Source organism: Papio anubis, chromosome 4 (genome assembly GCF_008728515.1).
Source record: "Papio anubis isolate 15944 chromosome 4, Panubis1.0, whole genome shotgun sequence".
Taxonomy (NCBI): domain Eukaryota; kingdom Metazoa; phylum Chordata; class Mammalia; order Primates; family Cercopithecidae; genus Papio; species Papio anubis.
Window position 1 is genome coordinate 24,537,653 of NC_044979.1, and position 20,340 is coordinate 24,557,992.

At 39.3% G+C, this 20,340-nt stretch overlaps 1 protein-coding gene across 5 annotated transcripts in view; it reads right to left on the reverse strand.

Moving 5' to 3' along the window:
• The window catches only part of EXOC4 (exocyst complex component 4), an 818,008-nt gene that overhangs the window by 47,676 nt on the left and 749,992 nt on the right, over positions 1-20,340 (reverse strand). For all 5 annotated transcript variants that reach the window (XM_017957173.2, XM_021935349.2, XM_017957174.2 and 2 more), the window contains 2 exons: positions 13,511-13,689; positions 10,749-10,908 (listed from right to left, as the gene is read on the reverse strand). In XM_017957173.2, the coding sequence (XP_017812662.2) occupies positions 10,749-10,908; positions 13,511-13,689 (339 nt within the window). The remainder of the gene's footprint in view (positions 1-10,748; positions 10,909-13,510; positions 13,690-20,340) is intronic.

Below are 20,340 nucleotides of genomic sequence, written 5' to 3' on the forward strand. Positions count from 1 at the left end.
CCTCAATTTTTTCAGTGAGAATTCTAATAGAGTTGGTAAATGATCATTCTTGGGCTTCAGTCACAGAACAAGCTTAATATCTTTTCAGTACAATGCAACCCTTCCCTGGCAGAAAAATAGCCTCCCTGGGTGGGTTAATTTAATTTACTAACTATGATAAATACAAAGGTACTGCAGGATATATAAATAGCAGGATTCGATGAGAGATTTTGGACAAGTCACTTCTTATTTCTGTTCCTTGGGATCGTTATTGGATAATAATAACACTCGCTATCTATGCTAATCTCTGAATCATTCCAATTCCAGCACATGTGCTACAAAGGGAAGACTGTCACTGTCTGCCAGTAATCTCGAGGAACCCTAAATTATACATTGACAATATATACATACAAAATATGGTGACACTAATTGAGCATAATCAAAAGAAATCTTACTTAACCAAAGCCTCACACATGAGATATGTTTATGGGGAATCAAATGTCAGATTTGATTTGAGAGAGATTTTTGTGAGAGGCTTAGAAGTATTTATTGCTCTGAAGTGCTCTGTGAAGGATATGCAGACCAGTAAGGCATGCTCACCTGTATTCAAGGAGTCCTAATTAAATGATTAATTAGAGATCAATTAATTAATTGTTACAATGCACGGGACCTAATGTAAATGTAAAAAAAAAAGGGAGATCAGAAAAAAGCGACATGGTCAGAAATGGGACAGCAAGGTCAAATGAGGGTTAATTAGAGAGATGTAATATTCTTTAAATCTATTTATATGAAGATCTTTAAGAAAGTCCATCAGATCAGGCCATACAAGATTTTGTTTTATTATTGAATTTTATCAACTGGTATATTTCCTTCTATCTGGCAGCGGGAGCCATGTAAACCATCGCATTTCCCAATTTACTCTGGTCCCTAGGAAAATCGAGACTAGCTTTTTATCACTATTAAATTTAAGAGATTTCACAGCATTTTAAGGGGCATCATCATTAAAAAAAGATTTTTTTTTGGCAGCAGACTAGTCTTTTCTACAAAATTAATCCCAAATCTACATGGCTAATAATCTTGAGTCAAAAATCTGGAGTATTAAAGGTAAATCTTGGGAAAAGGATAGGTGCCCCTAGAATTGGGAAGGCGAACAAGACCAATGGCAGAATAAAGCTGGCAAACGCAAACAGAAAAAAGGATGTGACAAATACTGTGCTTCTTTCTCAGAAACAAAATTGTTCTTCTAGCAAAGCAGTCAGATACAATTTTATTTGATAGGGTGGGGCATTTCACGTTTTCAAGGCAAGTCACCTTTGAAGTCTACTTCAGGGGCAGTACCCTCTCTTGATTCAGCAAGAGTCAGGGGAGATTTAGGAGACCACAGACATTCTCAGTAAGGCTGTCTGTGGGCATTTCCAGTAGGTGGCAGCATGTCATTGCTAATCCCCTTCTATCAAACTACACTTCGGTCATTCCAAAAGGGAAAATTCATAACCTTTCCTGCAGAAAACAAAAAGTAATGTTCCTGGTGCAATAGGTTTGTAGGAAACAAATTTATGTAAACAGCTCCTCTCGGATGAATTCAACATTCTCAGCTATGCCAGAGATCATTCCCGGCCTTAGTGAAGGTACAAGGTCAAGGAAGAAGCAGGGGTCTGAATCTGTATGTTTAGTTGCTAGGCTGGCTTTGTCACTCTATCACTTGAGGAAAGTATCTGGACAGTTTAATTAAAAGAGTTGGAGAAGTTAACATGAGAAAATGCTTCCATTTATTGGGAAGAAGGATGCTCTATCAATTTACGGGGAAAGTGGCATTTCTGTGCAGGCAGCTATGTGATCATGCACTCTGTTTGGTCTGCATGAGCTGTGTTCTGCCCTTGTCCTATGAGACCATTCCTTCCCTATCTTCTTCAGGGGCTCCTTTTCCTTCTCAAGCCCTTTACTCTGGGTCTTCCCCAGGGGATTGCTCTCCATCTACCTACAGCCTTGATCTCCATTAATGGTTTTAAACAGCTCCATGATGATGATTCCCCATATCTGTTGGTTCACTCCCAGCCTCTCCCTCAAGCTTCCAGTTCACATGTCCAGTTGCATGTTAGATGTCTCCACTTGGAAGTCCTACATCCATCTTACACTCACCACAGCCACTGATGATCTTCCCTCCATCAAACCTACTCCTCTCTCCTCCTGTATCCTTATCTTACTTGACCGTGGTGTAATCTGGCTAGACACTCATGTTAGAAATTGGAGAGTCATCCTTTGACTCCTTCCCTTTACCCTCACTATTCAATCACTCCCCAAGACCTGCCAATTTTAGCTCCTTCACACTTCTCAAATATGTCTCCTCCATTCCCCCTCCCCCCACCGCCAAGCACTGATATTGTTGAAGTCCTACACATCACTTACTTTTTTTTTTGAGACGGAGTCTTGCTCTGTCACTAGGCTGGAGTGCAGTGGCGCGATCTCAGCTCACTCCAACCTCCACCTCCCAGGTTCAAGCGATTCCCCTGCCTCAGCCTACCAAGTAGCTGGGATTACAGGCATGTGCCACCACGCCTGGCTTTTTGTATTTTAGTAGAGATGGGGTTTCACCATGTTGGCCAAGATGGTCTTGATTTCCTGACCTCGTGATCCACCTGTCTCGGCCTCCCAAAGTGCTGGGATTACAGGCGTGAGCCGCTGTGCCCGGCCCCTACACATCACTTTCTTAGCAATCACCTTCCAATTGATTGGACGGCATCCAGTTTTATCTTCCTCAAATCCAAGTCCTATACTGCTGCTGAAATGATGTACTTAGAATATAAATCTGACCATCTCACTCCTCTGCTTAAAATCCTTCAGTTACTTACAGGATAAAGTCCAAATAACTTCAATACCCACAAGCATTTACTGAATGTCTACTATATGCCAGGTACTGGTTTAGGTCCTGGGGCTACAGCAGCGAACAAAAAAGGATCCCTGCCTATGGAACTTACATTCTATTCAGGGTAGACAGATGAGGAACAAATAAGTAAATACAAAATATGTCAGATACTTGCTTTTTAAAATCATGGTAAGGAGAATAGGGAGTGCTGGTGGGGGAGGAAGGCATGTTTTCAAAGTGCAGGAGAGAAGGCCTTAATAAGGTGGCATTTGTGGCTTATCCTAAGCCAGCCCTGACTTCAGGACTGATGATGACTCAGGTCTCTTCTTTCACCATCTCCTTCCCCATCTCCTTCCTTGAACGTCTTCTCCAGTCCCCGGAACTACCCTTTCTCTTCCAAATGACTTTCTCCCTATTCCGGATAATTCCTATCAAGACTAATATGAAGCATCACCTCCTTCTCCAAAAATTCTTCCTTTATCTTCTACCTCTCAGGATGGATTAGGGAAACTAAAAAATAAGCCAAATAGTTCCTTTTAAAAGTTTCCCCACTAATGAGAGGATAAAACTTGGGCTCCTCATTTCCTATGACAAATCATTTGATTTTTCAAGTCTTAAAGCTCAACCTCTTTTTTTTTTGTTTGTTTTTAAAACAACTTCATCGAGATCTAATTCACACACCACATAATTTTCAGACTTAGAGGGTACAACTCAAGGACTTTTAGAATAGTCACAGGGCCGTACGACCATCAGCACAATCCAGTTTAGCACATTTTCATCACCCCCCCAGACTTCTCTTTCCATTTCCCCATTTCCTTTCAACTTCTACTAATCTTTCTATCCTATGCATTTACCTATTTTGGACATTTCATATGAATAGTATCATACAAAATGGCTTTTTGTTTGTAACTAGCTTCCTAAATTTAACATAATGTTTCAAGATTAAGCACATGACCTCTTTCTGTGGCCAAAGTCCATTGTATGGATGTACCACATTCTATACATCCATACGTTGATGGATATCTGGTTGTTTGTTCTTTTTTTTTGAGACGGAGTCTCGCTGTCACCCAGGCCGAAGTGCAGTGGCGCGATCTCGGCTCACTGCAAGCTCCGCCTCCTGGGTTCAAGTATTCTCCTGCCTCAGCCTCCCGAGTAGCTGGGACTACAGGCGTCTGCCACCATATCCGGCTAATTTTTTTTTGTATTTTTAGTAGAGACAGGGTTTTACCATGTTAGCCAGGATGGGCTTGATCTCCTGACCTCGTGATCCGCCCGCCTCAGCCTCCCAAAGTGCTCAGATTACAGGTGTGAGCCACCACGCCCAGCCTGTTTATACTTTTTGGCTATTATAGATAATGCTTGCTATGAACATTTGTGTACGTATTTTTGTATGCATGTATGTTTTCATTTATCTGTGTATATACCTAGGAGTGAAATTCCTAGGTCATACCATAACTCTATGTTTAACTTTTTGAGGAACTGATGCAGCTGTGCCATTTTACACTTCTACCAGCGGCAAAAGAGGGTTCCAGTTTCTCCATAACCTTGCCAACATTTTCATTGTCTTTTTAAAATTATTATTATTGTTATAGCAATCCTAGTGGGCACAGAGTGGTGTCTCATTGTGGTTTTAATTTGCATTTCCCTAATAACAAATGAATTTGAGCATCTTTTCATGCTCAATGTGAATTAGCCACCTGTATACCTTCATTGGATAAATGTTCTCTGAAATACTTTGTCTAATATTTTTATTAATAGACTTTATTTTTTAGAATAGTTTTGGATTCACAGAAAAATTGAGAAGATAGTACAGAGTTCACATATAAGCTGTACCCAGTTTCCCTATTATTAACATGTTACATTAGTATGATACATTTGTTACAGTGAATGAACCAATATTAACACATTATTTTAACTAAAATCTATAGTTCATTCAGGGCCTCTTAGTTTTTACCTAGTGTTGTTTTTGTTCCAGGGCGCCATCCAGGAGGTCACAGTACATTTTAGTCATCATATCTCCTAGGCTCCTGTTGACTGTGATAGTTTTTCAGACTTTCCTTGTTTCTGATGGCTTTGACAGTTTGGATGAGTACTGATCAGGTATTTCACAGTACGTATCTCTATTGGAATCTTTCTGATGTCTTTCTTATGATTAGACTGAGGTAATAGGTTTTGGTAAAGTGCCATTTTCATCCCATCATGTCAAGGGCACATAGACATACTGTCAACATGATTTATACATGTTGATATTGACCTCGAGAAAAGAGAGGCTGCCAATTTGGTCTTTTATACATCGCACTAAAAATAATTGCATTTTTCTTTTGCCCTGATCACATCAAACCCTACAGTAGACTCAAGGAGTGAGGAACTTCTTCCCAAATATATACATCTGAAGCGTACTCCTACTTTAGGTCAGTTGTGTATGGAAGATAAAGGAATGCAAACCAAAGCATTTCAGGGCTCTTGTCAAGCCCACCAGTAGCCAGTTCTCTGTCTTGAGCTAATTTAACCTATCAACAGCATTTGACACAGATGAAGACACACTCCTCTGAAAACACCTCCCTTGACTTCTGGGACAACACCCTTTCTTAGTTACCTTCCTATTCTGTTGGCTACCTCCTCAACTTCCTTTGCTGGTTCTTCTCCAGCATCTCAACAGTGGGGTACCCAAGGTCCAATTCTTGGACAGCTTCTCTTTTTCCTCTACTTGTGCTCCCATTGAGATCTTACCTCCCAGCCTTTCTCATGACTTTAAATCCCACCTATAAGCTGATGACTCCAAAACTCCCATCTCCTCAACTCCAGGTTGTATAGCCAGCTCCCTTTTTATGTCTATTCTGGTGCCTAATAGGCATCTCAAACTAACATTTCTTGTTATCCACTCTCTATCTGAACCCCTGCTCCGCCCTCCACACACTTCAATAGCCTCTCCTATGGTCTGGTTCACTTTCATTACAGTAAATAAAAACTTCATGCTTTGAATTGTTCAGATCAAAAACTTTGGGGTCTCTGGTTCACTTCTGATTCCTCAGCAAATCCTGTTAGCTTAACTGTTAAAATATATCCTAATCTGACCATATCTCATCCTCTCCAGTGCCACCATCTTGCTTTGAATCACCACTACCTTTCACCTAGAAGATTACTGCTACAGTTTTCTAACAGAGTCTCCTGCTTCTGCCTTTGCCTACAATACCCCTCCACAACTAACAACTGTGATGTTAGTTTCAACATCGCGGCCAGACTGATGCACATTATGTAGCATCCTTCTGCGCCAAACCTTCTAATAGCTTCCAACCTCATGCAAAGTAAAACTCAGTGTCATAACAATGACTTTCCAGACTTCATCTCTTACTCTTCCCCTGCTCACTCACTTCATCCATGCTGGCCTTTCTGCTTTGTTCTTCAGATGTTAAGTGTCCGCCTCCCTCTGGCTCTTCACCCTTACATGTTCTTTCCTGGTATGCTCTTTCCCTAGATAGCTGCATGGCTTGCTCCTACTCTTCCTTTAGGTTTTTCCTCAAATGTTACCATCTCATTAAGGACTTCCATGAACACTCTAAAATTTCAGATTACCTCCATTATACTCTGGCACCCTCTGGTCCCCTCCCCATGCCTACTCTTTTTTTTTTTTTTTTTAACTACAGCATATATTATCATCTGAAATACTTCATATATATTTTACTTATTTATTACTTTGCATCTTGCCCCACAGTAATGCAAGTTTCATGAGGCCGGGACCTACAGAGAACATACACTGAATAAATATTTGATGAAGGAATGAAGAAATGAAGGAATAACAGGGCGAGGAATCTGTCTTGGGTGTTACAATTTTTTGCCCTACTACTTCCTGAACTGCAGCTTTTGTTGCCTTATCTTGCACAGGTTTAAGAATGAAAGATACCAGTCCAAAGAAAACCAAAATCAGGGGAAAAACTGAGGAGCAATGAAACCTTGAAGGAGGACAGCAGGAAGTAGAGTTATTGGAGAAATAAAGGAGAAAAAAGAGACAGTTGAAGAGGTAGAGAAAGAGACAAAATGGGGTAAAGAGGGGAGAACTGGGAAGAAAACTCTGGGATATTCTTTTTGAACGATGGCGTCACTCAAGCTAGAAGGGTTGTCAGATACACCCTGGGGACTCCAACCACCATTCATTTGGACCTCTCTTGTTATGCTCCCACCATCTGGACTCCTAGGAGGCTTCTGTGACTCACATGTGGAAGGGCGCATGACAGCTCAAGTTAAGATGCTCTGTGATGAAAGGAACTAAAAAAGCACACTCATAAAGCCCTTCCACCTTCTCACTCATCTGCACTGATTTTCCTGGATAAAGCATCTTTTTGGCTCTGAAAATTAACAGTGGGGTCAAAACCGTAGGACAGCTTACATGATCATTACCATAGAGGACAGAGGCTCTCTGTACTTCTGGTAATGTTACAGGTTGTCTGGTTCCTTTGCTCACCCAAGATCTACCCTCCTATTAGAGATCAGTTAGAGGAAAGGTGTATATGAAATGAGAGAGACAAGAAAAAATACTATGAGTAGAAGAATCAACATCAGTGGAATTGCTCCAGATCCCTCATTTCTTTATTACAGAAAGGTTTTATATTTTCCACTGGCCAGGAAGGCTGAGAAGGTAAAAAAACTACAAGCACTTTGCAACTTCTTGTTAAATAAGTTTTCTGACACATGGCAACTAGTGATTAATTACTGTGTGAGCAGATAACATTCCTATAGAGATTTGTTGGAAGTACAGATGCTGTCCATGCTTGATTAGACACTGCTTAAGGAATGCTGAGGTATACTGCTGCAGTCTATTATTTCTGGCTATTTTGGTATTGCTGTTTTATTTATTTTACATAGCTTCAAATATGGTAGAATTGATGGAGCCCCTTTCACAAAACCTGTCCCTATCAAAAACAAGAAGGGGGGCAAAAATAAGGCTATAAAGTATGTCTGTATGAAAGTAAGAAAAAATGAGAGGGAAAGAGACTCTGAATAGTAGGGCTACACTATTTCTTTTTGTAATACTTTTTGTTTTACAAAGAATGAACTGCAAGGAAAATATGTTTTTTCTTACAAGCTTATAAGAAAACTGACCCATGCCGGCTAGTTTAAACCTTCAGGGAATTAAACATAAACTAATCTGTCAATATCCAAGGCCTTCATCCACACCAAAATTAGCCTTGATTTGATATCTGTTCATTCAATCAGCACATACAATGAACACTTACTTTGGTACAGGCACTGAGAAAAAAGTCTCAGCCTCTTGGAGCTTATAGTCTTAGAAAGGAGATGTCTTCTGAAGCAGGAACAGAAGAACAGATTCAGCCACTACTGTGTGTTTATGCTAGCCTATTTCCTGTCAAAAATCCATGTCAGAATAAAGAATAGTAGTAGCAGTACATCTCCCAAGTGGTCCACATGCCACTTGTACCTACTTCCTGGGACATAATTCACCAATCCAACTGTAAAAGGCGTGGCGTGGTTGGGACTCAGTTAGTTCCTGAAGAAATGCTTCATCGGCACATGACCTGCTGATGCCAACTTCAATCCTGCCCAGTCAGCATTGCATTATTCAGATGCCAGGTTTTTCAGGCCCCATACTGTCTGCCAAAAACTGTGTTAATTTACTTATTTCAGCTAAATAAAAAAAAATCATTTAAAATAGGATGATTGAATTTAGGAATTGTATTCCTTAGAGCATTAGTAATGGGTTTCTGTATCCCTCAGGCCTCTATGTTCTTAACTTCCCCTTGTCAATGTTATTATGACTAGACTAATTCAATAATGAGATCATTCCCCATAAGAGCGACCAAATAAATGCAGCATTCTGTCACACCTGGTTTCCCTAATCTGAGCAAGGAAGGCTTTCCACCAAATTTAGCCTGGAACAGGGAACTTAATGAAAACACACACACTATCTCTCTCTCTCTCTCTCTGTCTCTCTCACTTTCCCACAAATAGAAAAAGAAAGGGAAGGAGAAGGACAGAAAGGCAGAGGAACAGGGTAGCAATGGAACAAATGTAGTAACAGATTGAGGAAGAAAGGTTAAAAATGAACATATATGGTTCATAACCAAAACAAAGATCACAGCATATTTGTCTTTATAATTGTTAAAGTAATATAATATTTCATCATCTCCGTAAATGCCTCAAGAATTGTTTCAAATTTTCCTGCACTTCTCAAGGGATCAAAAAAATCAAGTGATTTCACCCTGTTAGCCAGGATGGTCTCGATCTCCTGACCTCGTGATCTACCCGCCTCGACCTCCCAAAGTACTGGGATTACAGGCATCAGCCAGCGCACCCGGCCAACCCCGTCTCTACTAAAAATACAAAAAAAATTAGCCTGTAGTCCCAGCTACTCAGGAGGCTGAGGCAGGAGAATGGCGTGAACCCGGGAGGCAGAGCTTGCAGTGAGCCGAGGTCACACCACTGCACACCAGCCTGGGCGACAGAGCAAGACTCCATCTCAAAAAAAAAAAAAAAAAAAAAAAAAAAAATTAAGTGAAAAGACACAGAAATACTAAATGTCAGGCAGAAACATTGGGGATTATTAAAAACAAGTGACTTCCTAGCCATGAAGGCTTCTGGAAAATAAGGGAGTTTACGGAATAATCCACTCAGGTATAAACGGCAATACAGCATGAAAATAACATATTTCTCATCTTCAAATTGCTTAAGCTTTTATTAAAGCACCAAAGGTTTGATATTCTAATTAAGGTTTAGATGGTGTTAAAACAAATGAAGAGAGAAGAAAACTAACTCTCAAATTTTGAAAAAGTGTGTTATACAAAAGCATTAAAAATTGAGATCAAGGCCAGATGCAGTGACTTATGCCTATAATTCCAGTGCTTTGGGAGGCTGGGGCAGGAGGATTGCTTGAGGCCAGGAGTTCAAGACCAGTCTAGGCAACATAGTGAGACCCTGTCTCTATAAAAAAAATATATATAAAAATTAGCCAGGCGTGGTGGTGTGCGCCTTTAGTCCCAGCTCCTCAGAGGATCCCTTGAGCCTAGGAATTCAAGGCTACAGTGAGCCATGTTCACACCACTGCACTCCAGTCTAGGTAACAGAGCAGTAGCCTGTCACTTAAAAAAAAATTAAGATCAGAAAACTTAGAGAAAGGATAGTGATGAGTTCTCACTTTCCTCCCAGTGAGAACAAGAAGAGATAGGTTTCAATCGGAACAAGATGGAAGAAATGAGAAGTAGGTTCCTGTAAAAATACAGTAGATACATGTTATTTACAATGAGAGGAAAAAAAGGGAAAAATTCAAATATTCAAAAATTTGCAAGTGATTAAAAATAAATATGGCTCATTTATGCCATGAAATATTTGTTCAGGCATCATTAAAAGTAATGTTTTCAAGGAGTATTAATGAATGTGGAAAAATTATGTTTTCAAACAACGTTATGGATATGGGAAAACAAAATTAATATAAAATTGCATTAACGTAGTTCCAATTTTGGAAAAAGGGAAATCATATGCTCGAGCATGTGTGAAAAGTCACATAAACAACACAGCACATGCAAGAAAGTCAGGAGAAAATATACCAAATATCTTAGCCTCTGGATCAAAGGTTTATATTCTTTGTATTTTATCTTATGTATTTTATACAATAAGCATGTATACTTTTATACGCAGAAAAAAACGTTATTCAAGCATTGTAATAAGAACAACTTCAGTTAGACATCAGGAAAAACTACCTGCCAAAGTAACAAAATTCAACAGAATTCTGTGAAATTACCTTCTCTATAGGACCTTAAAACACCTATCTGTGCTTCTTTCTTTCTTTTTTTAAACTAAGCTTTTTCTGCATCAAGAGTCCATTTTTAAAAATGACTTTGCAGGCAATGAGGTCTTAGCTTTGGCACGAGAAACTAAGCCCAGTTTTCCCTCCTACCTTGCGAAGTCCAGGTCTGCCTCCCGTGACATGGTGATGTTGGTCAAATTCTGCTGAAGAACAAAAATGTTCCTACACATTTTCTTGATGCCAGACTCACTGATGCGCCTGAAGTACTGGGCACCATTAATGAGGATGCAGGAGATCAGGTGGCCCAGGCCTGAGGGGTCAGCACAGTGTGGGGCAAAGAAAACGGAAGACAGATTAGAGGCATTCCTACAGAAACCTGCACACAGAATTGCTGTCTTCTAATCCTACATTTAAATGACCAAAGAAAATCTACCTCTGATGGTTGCATCTGCTGATCTGACAGTAATTTTAGGGTATTTCTACATCGCCCTAGTAGTTACAAATGGGTGGACTTCATGTTGACGGCCAAGCCTGGTAACAGCCACATCTCCAGCATTGCCATGTACACCTACTGCCACCATGCCAAGGCCTTAGAGAAGAGGCCAGGTTATCACAAACCGTTGAAGTGCACGGGAAATCCTGCTTTTCTTTACAGACAATTGGGAAGCAGAGAAGAACACAGGCATATAAAATGACCTGTTTGGCCTCTCCTTCCTCCTGAAAAGTAGAGAAGGACACTTTTGGCTCAAAAGTTGACTGGGAAGCTACATAAATAAAATCAACAGGAAACTGGGCCTTGGCAATAATGTTAATATATTTCAACACTGTCAAGTAAAATATAAATCAATAAGAAAACTGGGTTATTGGCAATAATGCTAATACACCTTAAAAATGGCAATGGGTGTATTTCTAAAGTAGTAATTAGAGAAAATGTAATTAGAAGCAAAGGGTGAAGGCAAAGCAGATAATACATTAACTGTTGACTTCCCGTGAGACATCTTGGGACATTTTGGGGCCCCCTAAGTGGTTTGTTCTTACATCTGGAGGGTTGTTTTGTGGTCTGTGAAATTTAGCAAAGGACAGCTCAGGACATCAGCAAACTAACAAGTCCTCCTCAGGATACCCCATGTAATTAAGTTGAGAAACGCTGGTTCAGAACAACGTGAGGCACATATGGGTTACTATTTTTAAAAGCTGGATTTTAATTCTAAATGGAATTCAGTAAACGTTTCTTCCTTCTTTCTTATTCTTGGATGCTAGCAGGACATTTTCCTCGGAACCGTAAAGCTGGTCTGACTAGTCGCAAGCCATTTGCTATTGGTTGTTTTCCTGTTCTGAAGTCTAGTCCCTTCCCCGAGACTCTGAGGTTTAGATCAGAGAGCAGGGCTTATCTTTAGGTCCATGGCTCCCCATGTCTTCAAAATGAGTTTTCCCTTGATTAAACTGAAAGTAGAAATGAGGGAGGAGATGCATTCAGGTCTTACTTCAGCTACACTCACACAACATTGCTTCAAGACCACAAACTTGTACGTGCTACTATTTGAATGTGAAGAAAAGTTTTTATTCAAAGAAAAACACAACTGCAGATTCTACATTTAAAGCTAGACAACTTATTTATATGAAAAATCTCTGTAGGCCAAGTTTTGGTGTCATTCTCTCACGTCCATAACTTTAGGTACAGGTTTTTTGTTTTGTTTTTTTTTTTTTTCCCTGCCACAATATAACATGGTCTGCAAGTCTGGGTAATGAAGGGGTATGCTGTTTGTAGAGAATAAGAAATAATAATACATTATAATAAATACATTAAATGCATTTTGTCATAGGAATAAAACAAATGTTGATATGCAGGGGCTAGGAAGAGCCACAGTCAAGAGCAAAGAGGAAACTCGGTGTAATAACAGAAAAGTGAATTCTCAGGTAGGCACTGCAGCTCAAAGCTGCAGAATATTCCAGGTGCCGCCAAACTCATAGTGCCATGGGGTTAACTGACAGCTAACCCTTTAATCACTTACACTTTTTGGCTCAAGTCTTTGAGAGATATACTCCAAGAGAACACATCTCTTTATAACTCCATATATATTTAAGGACTGGATTTTGGGGGGGTCCAAATTTGCAAGAATAAAACTTTCATAAAGCAAACATTGGCCATGTATTGTCAGTTTGCCACAATCCTTTGGACAATGTACCTTCTTAGTTGTTTTAAAAAATACTAGTTTAATTCTGTGAGAACACAGATACAAGTTTTCACATAAACAAACCAAAACATGGACCAAGGGAACATAATGTGAAATCCTAACAGGGGTCCTCTGGGTGAAATTCATCATGAAAAATTATTTGGGTGCCATCACATTTTTTCAAAATTATGAAGCGTAATGTCTTTAGATGATACTTCCTGTCTCTCACACCCTTCCTTGCCTGCCCCCTTGGAGGCATTTATGGACATATCCTTCCTAAAAATTGCTGCTAATCAGAGGCTTCTGTTCTTTCCAGATGATTATAACATTCTGTGAGAAAACTTCCCGTTCCAGTGATAATTTTAGCCAATGAGTGATCTTTCAGGATTCTCTCCTCATTGTGTATGTGTGCTTTTTTTTTTTTCTTTCATAAGCTCCTCTTGAGTTAATTTGTGGCCCAGTCTGCACATTCTCTCAAATCTCATGAGTGGCATGTCAGGGAGGCAGCCATCTGCCTTATCTTGGATTAAATCTCCTTATCAACGAGGAGCAGATGGCGGCCATATTGTTGTCTACCTAGTCACACACAAAGAGGCTAGGTATTGCAGATTCAGTTCAAACAAGCAAGCAAACAAACAACTCTTTTCTACAAGTCTTCAACTTCAGTAATACAGAAAACCAGGAAAACCTTCGTCCTTTCTTCCTCCCCAACTCCTGGAGACAGAAGCAGGGCCTGACCTTCAAAGATATACTGGAACTTGTGCTGCTGAAGGCTGGCACTCATGGCCTCTTCAATGGCGCTGATATCTTTGTTGAGCTTGACCACCAGGGGGTCATAATCCATACTTTCCACATTAGCCACAATGGCATAGTTCCCCTCCTTTGCAAGAGGGATGAGATAGTGGAAACAATGAACCCTGAAAAAGAGAGAGATGAGGAGAGCAGTTACTAATAAATCTTTCCAGGGAGGGCAGTGATCTTGGGACACAGCACCAAAATAACTACTAAATTATTATTGATAAATGTAAGACTAGCGATGATAGCCAACGCTTAACTCTGTACTCTATTTGTGCCAGACACTATGCTCTACACTTAATATGAAGCAGCTGTGGCCTTGTATGTTTTAATGTAAACACCCTCCCCTCTTTTAACCACAAAGCTATCTTACTTATTCTATAGAACAACTGAGTGATCTGGGGCAAGCTGGCTGCTATGATCATTGCTTGTTTAATCCATACAGTGTTGGTAAGGAGTTCTAAAATTCTTTTCAATGCCAGGGTTGTAGGTATAGTGTGAAAAGCATTGTAATTTTCAACATATACTGTTGCAATGAAGATGAGAGGCAGAGTTTACAGATCTTAAAAGTGTAAGGAGACTACTTTGGCTTCAGTCACCAGCTATATAACTTTAGGTAAGTTACTTTATTTCTCTATCCCTCGGTTTCCTCATCCATTAAATGGGGGTAAAACCAACAGCTGCCTCATAGGGTGCTGTGATTACACTACTACTACATATTAAGTGTTATGTATAGCAGTGTCTGGCACAAATGGCGTGCATAGTAAGTATTGGCTGTCATCACTAGTCTTATATTTATTAATGATAACGTATTAGTTAAGTAAATCACGTACATAACCTCTATGAATTTGTAAGAAATTGTGCTAGGCCCTGGAAATATAAGACAGTTTATATCCTTAAAGACCCACAGCCTAGTGGGGCAGATTAAGAAAATGACTAAGAGAGAACAGCACCTCACTCCAAGCACATCTACACAGTGTGCCATGGAAACGTGCCATGGGGTATCAGGAAAGGGTCCTGACGGAAGGTGATGTTTGAGTCTCACAGAACCTATCTGACAGCTTGAGGAAGGAGGGCATTTCTGTGTGAAAATGGCCTGTGTCAGTCTGGTCACACACAATTCTCAGGTTCTTTTTGGCAGATATTAGTAGCTGCTGAAGAAGTCTGAGGTGGGTATGGATTGGCTGCACCAACACAGCCTTTTAAAGTTGTAATCAGAGTGTGTTTCAGTCCAAATTCTGCCCTACATGCAGGTATTTATTCTGAATCCCCCACCCTAGAAAAAAAAAAAAAAACAACCCAAACCAACAGTATCCCTTGTTCAGACAGGCTGTTTTGTAAGCCCAGTCTAGTCCTAACTGTAATTTTAGGTGCTCTGTCTGACCTTGCATGGAAGGTTCACTGGAGGTAAGACATGATGACATAATCCAGGGTCCATGTTCTGTTACCTTTACAATTGGCATCAAGTAATAAGAAATATTCCTAAATGAATGGCTGCAAAAGCCTAGGGCATTATTATCTCTAATGATGCGACCATGCTTTGCCTGTCATCTTTCTTTACTTATAGTCAGGTTTATTGAGAAATAATTTACAAACAGTAAAACTCCCCCCTTCTAGTGTACAGTTCTATTAGTTTTAACAAACATGTAAAATTGTATAACCACCACCAGAACCAAATTATAGAACACAAACATCTCCAAAATTCTCTGTGTCCCTTTATAGTCAATCCCCACTCAACTCCCAAACCTTTGGCAACCACTGATCTATTTTTCTGCCTCTACAGTTGTCTTTTCCAGGATGCCATATAAATGGAATCATACAGTATGTAGCCTTTTGAGTTTGGCTTTTTCACTTAGCACAAAGCATTTGAGATTCATCTATGTTGTTCATTACTTTTTTTTGCTGGGTAGCCTTCCACTGAATTGGATGTCCCACAGATTATCTATTCACCCACTGATATTTAGATTCTTTCCAGATTTAGGTGGTTGTGGATAAAGCTACTTCATGTACACATTTTTGTGTGCATATAACTTTGCATTTATTTCTCTTGGATAAATACCTAGAAGTGAGACTGCTGGATCATATGGTAAGCGTATGTTTACTTTTGTAAGAAACTACCAAATTGCTTTCCAAAGGAGCTGTGCCATTTTGCTTTCTTACTGGCAGTATACAAAAGTTCCAGTTGTTCCACATCCTCATCAGTACTTGGTGTTGTCAGTTTTAAAGAAAAATTTTTGGTCATCCCAATAGATGTAGAGCAGTATCTCACTGTGGTTTTAATTTGCATTTTCCTAATGACGAATGATGTTGAGCATATTCTCACGTCCTTATTTTCTGTACATATATTTTTGATGAAATACCTGTTCAAATCATTTGCCCTGTTTTAAAAATTGGGTTTTTTGTTTTCTTAAGTTTTGAGAGTTCATTATATATTCTGGATACAAGTCCTTTATCAGATACGCACTTTGCAAATATTTTCTCCTGGTCTTTTGCTTGTATTTTAATCTTGACAATGTCTATCAAAAATGGTTTTAATTTTGATGAAGTTCAACTTATAACTTTTTTCTTTTTGGATGGTACTTTCAGTGTCATATTTCAGAAATCTCTGCCTAAATAAAATGATAAAAATTTTTTCCTATGTTTTCTTCTAGAAGTTTTAGAGTTTTAGATTTTACATTTAGTTGAATGATCCATTTTAAGCTAACTTTTATATGGGATGTGTTATATTCTTAAAAGCAGTTCATCCAAGAGAATCCAAATATCTTGACTACTGCTCATTTTTACTGATAGATGCTTATCTTAACAGTTACTAATTAACTAATAACTAATTTCACCAATAAAAACTCATTCTGACATTCATGTACTAATTGGCACAAATGTATAATTTTGATAAGAACACCAGTAATGGCACTGGTTGCAGCCTCCTCTGGAACGTGATCTTTCTGACAGAATGAAAGTTGACCAACTCTGGAATGGGATTCATGACTAGGGCGCTGATTGCTACTGTGGTTGAAATTTAAATAAAGTTTAAATTTTATTTTTAACTTTATTTTCAAAGAAGTTGAATAAAATTAAAGCATCTATGCTAAAGTATTTTTAAAGTAAATGACAGATATTATGACTCCAGGCAATGAGAAGACCATGTAAAATAGCATGAGACTATAAATGCAGGATGGTCTGAGGACTGGTGAGTAGTTCTTTTCAGATGCACACAGATCCGACACTACAGGCATGCCACGAGCTTGGGCAGATGGGCACGGGCCAGGTCAGCAAGGCTCTGAAGGCCATGTAGGGAATCAGGCCTTTATCCTAGAAGCCACAGGGAGCCTTAGGAGGATTTTAAGAGGTGAATAATATAATCAGACCTAAGCTTTGGCAAGATCACTCTGGCACAGTATACGAGTGGATTAATAGCAGAGAATGGAAGCAACTGGAAGTAGAGCGACTAGTTAGGAAATTCTTAGGAACTGGAGGTGAGAGCTTATGAGATCCTGAAGCTATTGGGAGAGAAGACATACAACCTTTCTTTAAGGTATTATCTTCTTCCCAAGTGATTAGAGATTAAAAAAAAAAGAAAGAAATTAAAATAGTCATCAGCTAATGCCAAATTCAAATCAAGTATTTTTTAAAATTTAAATTCTGGCCTGTTGTTGCTGACCTTAGTATGACTTTGACATTAATGTATTCTGCAAACACTGCTGATTACACAGTGGGGTGGATGATTTTCAGAGAGTGCACACTTAGGATCCCAACAGTGATAGACAGTTGCTGTTGAACCTACTTAGAGCCCTCCTGATGGTGAGAAAAATCAGCTGATAAAGGTGACATTCTTGGCATCTTGGACTCAAATGGCAACTTAATTTTCTTCTTCTAAAGTTCAAATAGAAAAAACAAACCTCAACAGTTTTCAATGGGCTCACCATGTCTTTCGTCTCTTGGGGGTACCATTTGCTTTATGCTTTGTACTGTGGAAAGGGGCTGCCTGGTGGTTAAAATGTGAACCACAATGACACAGGTAAAATGTCAAACACTCCTTAGATGGATCATTCAACACAGACTGCGTGGGATTTGAAAACAGTTTTTTGGTTTGAACTTTAATAATATCAAAGAAAAATATGTGCTATGGATATAAAGATATTTTGGGGAACAAGACCAGTTTTTGGCATCTGAAGTTGTTCTGGACTTTTTGCTGGCATATCTCATTACTTTTTTCCATGAATTTTTTTCTTCTATCTGTACTCTTATCTCAGTGATTTCTTGGCTAAAAGTGCCAGAGACAGGAGCTAATCAGCCACTTTTTCACCACACCAGCTGCTGGACAACTGGGCCTAAGCTCTAATTCCTTTTTTACAGCAGGATGGGAACAAAACAAATATTAGTTGATGAGAATCATGTTGGCCACACAGCCTCTGTACCTCTTAAGATAATTCAGTGGACTTACAAGTGGACTACTGTGTAAAAACAGAAACTGCAAACCAATTCGTTTCTTTAAAGACAACAGGTTTTGTTTGGTAAAGTAGCACTTACTTTATCTGGGTTTGGTTTCCAACCAGCTAATTCTTAATCACATTTTTACTGAGCACCTAATATATAGCACGATATTAGGTTTCGGGGCCAGCCATCACAATGAACAAGCCACACCTGGAAGAGCTGTTTGATGGTCTCTTCCACAGTCATGCCCCCAGAGCACTTAGCAGACAGCTCTATTCTAGCGTTATTATACTAGAGTGGCATGAAATCTGTCTTATTCATTTTGTGTCATCACTGTGCAAACTGAAAAAAATTGTTAACATGACCGGGACACAGTAAGTGTGTCTACATTCACTATCCGAGCCTTATGTGGCATATTCTGCTAGTTGTATGTACCTTACTTTAAAAGGAACAAAGATGAAATGAAGCACACTTACAAGAAAGCAACCTGAGTGTTGGAACCATGTTATACAAGGAAGTGGGGAAATTTAATTTAAAAAAATCCCATGTTTTGTGTTCTGAGTTAAATTCAAGGAAAGATAATTCTACATCCAGGGCTCTAAAATTCAGTCTTTTAAAATATTCATTATTAAAAATGACGTTTTTCTGTTTTTAGACTAATGTTGAAGAAGATACAGCAACCGGTGTTATAGCACTGTATAGTTTCTTGTAAATTAATGACTAAAGCATGTTCAGTATTAAGAAGAGTATTGCCAAGATGTATCAAAAGGGCAGAAATAGGGGTTAAGGACTTAAAAGATCTTACTCAAATGTGTTACAAATATCCCACTTGGAATTAACTACACATAAGTAGACAATTCTGAATGTAGAACACATATAAGCACACAATGAATAGTATAAATACCAGGAGTTGTGATAGTAACTAATTTGGTATTCCCTTGTTTTCCTTTGTAACTCAGGTAACAGCAGCACTGGAATATTACTTGGTGTTTTTCATTTCCTTCCATCTATTGCATATATTTATTCACAGAAGACACCTGATTTATTTCACTGTCCACTTGTAAATAAAGAGATACCAAATCTGTAAATTATTGTAAAACAAATCAGAAAATATATAGAAAGAGCTTTATTTCTGGACAGATTAATGTGAGAAATAACATCAGGAATAAAGCTGAGTAGCAGATTCTAAATCTGCAATGTTAACTTTTCTTGTTCCACTCACAAGGCTCTCACAAGCAATAAGGAGGTAACTCACTGGGCAATGGTAATGAAGAAGGATAAAAAGCAAGTAGCACACACAAGGAGTCACCATGGAAATAAATCCAAGTTCTAACTGGAGTCCAAACATATTTCCAAGGGTCACCTATCAAACAAAGTCCTATTTACATTTTTAAACCCTAAATCTAGTAAAGACTTCAAATGAAAAGAAAAATAGTCTATCAATGTTAACCATGTTCCAAAGCAATACAGAACAGAATGGGTTACCACACCATGCACTTTCTGGTCCTGATGTTTGGACACTGCTACCTAGTTGTTTAATAAGCATCTCAAACTGAACATCTCTACATGGCAGGCTTGATTGCTGCCATTCTCCTCAACCCTTCTCCTCTCTATTTCTCCCCTCAGTTAATGGCACCAGCATCCACACAGTTGCTCTGGCCCCAAACTAGTGGTTTTCCTTGAGTCTTCCCTCTCATTGCACCAGCCCCTGTTTCCAATACAATCTATCAACAAACTTCATTAGCTCTACCTTCAGCATGTGTCCCAAATCCTACACTTCTCATACCTCCACCTCTGTCACCTTGATGCTCAGAGCTGGTCTCAACTGGTCACCCTGCTTCCATTCGTATTTTTCCCTGCAATCCCTTTTCCATACAACAGCCAGAGTGACCTTTAAAAAATGTTAATTAATTGGTATCTCTCCCTTTCTTAAAACCCTTCCATGGCTTCTGTGACATCTGAATGATTCACTTGGTCTGTAAGACCCTGTAATGTGTCAGGCTTCATGACTCCACAGGACTGGGCTCTAGCCTGTCTCCTGTGCCTTATTTTTTCAGTCCTCCCCACCCAGCTTGTTCATCAGCCTACAAGCATATCAGCCTCCTCTCTGCTCTTGAGACAAAAACCAAGCTTGATTTTTGTCTCAAGACCTTTGTTAGTGTGCCTTCCTCTGTCTGAAACTCTCTTCCTCCGGGTCTTTGCACAGATGGATCATTCTTGTTACTTTGTCACATTTCTTTTGACCATTTTATCTTAAAGAAAAAAAATCCCATTCCTAGTCAGCCCCAGCCACTCTTGGCAACTGCCCAGTATGCTAGTACTGGGTACATGTAGCTACCAGG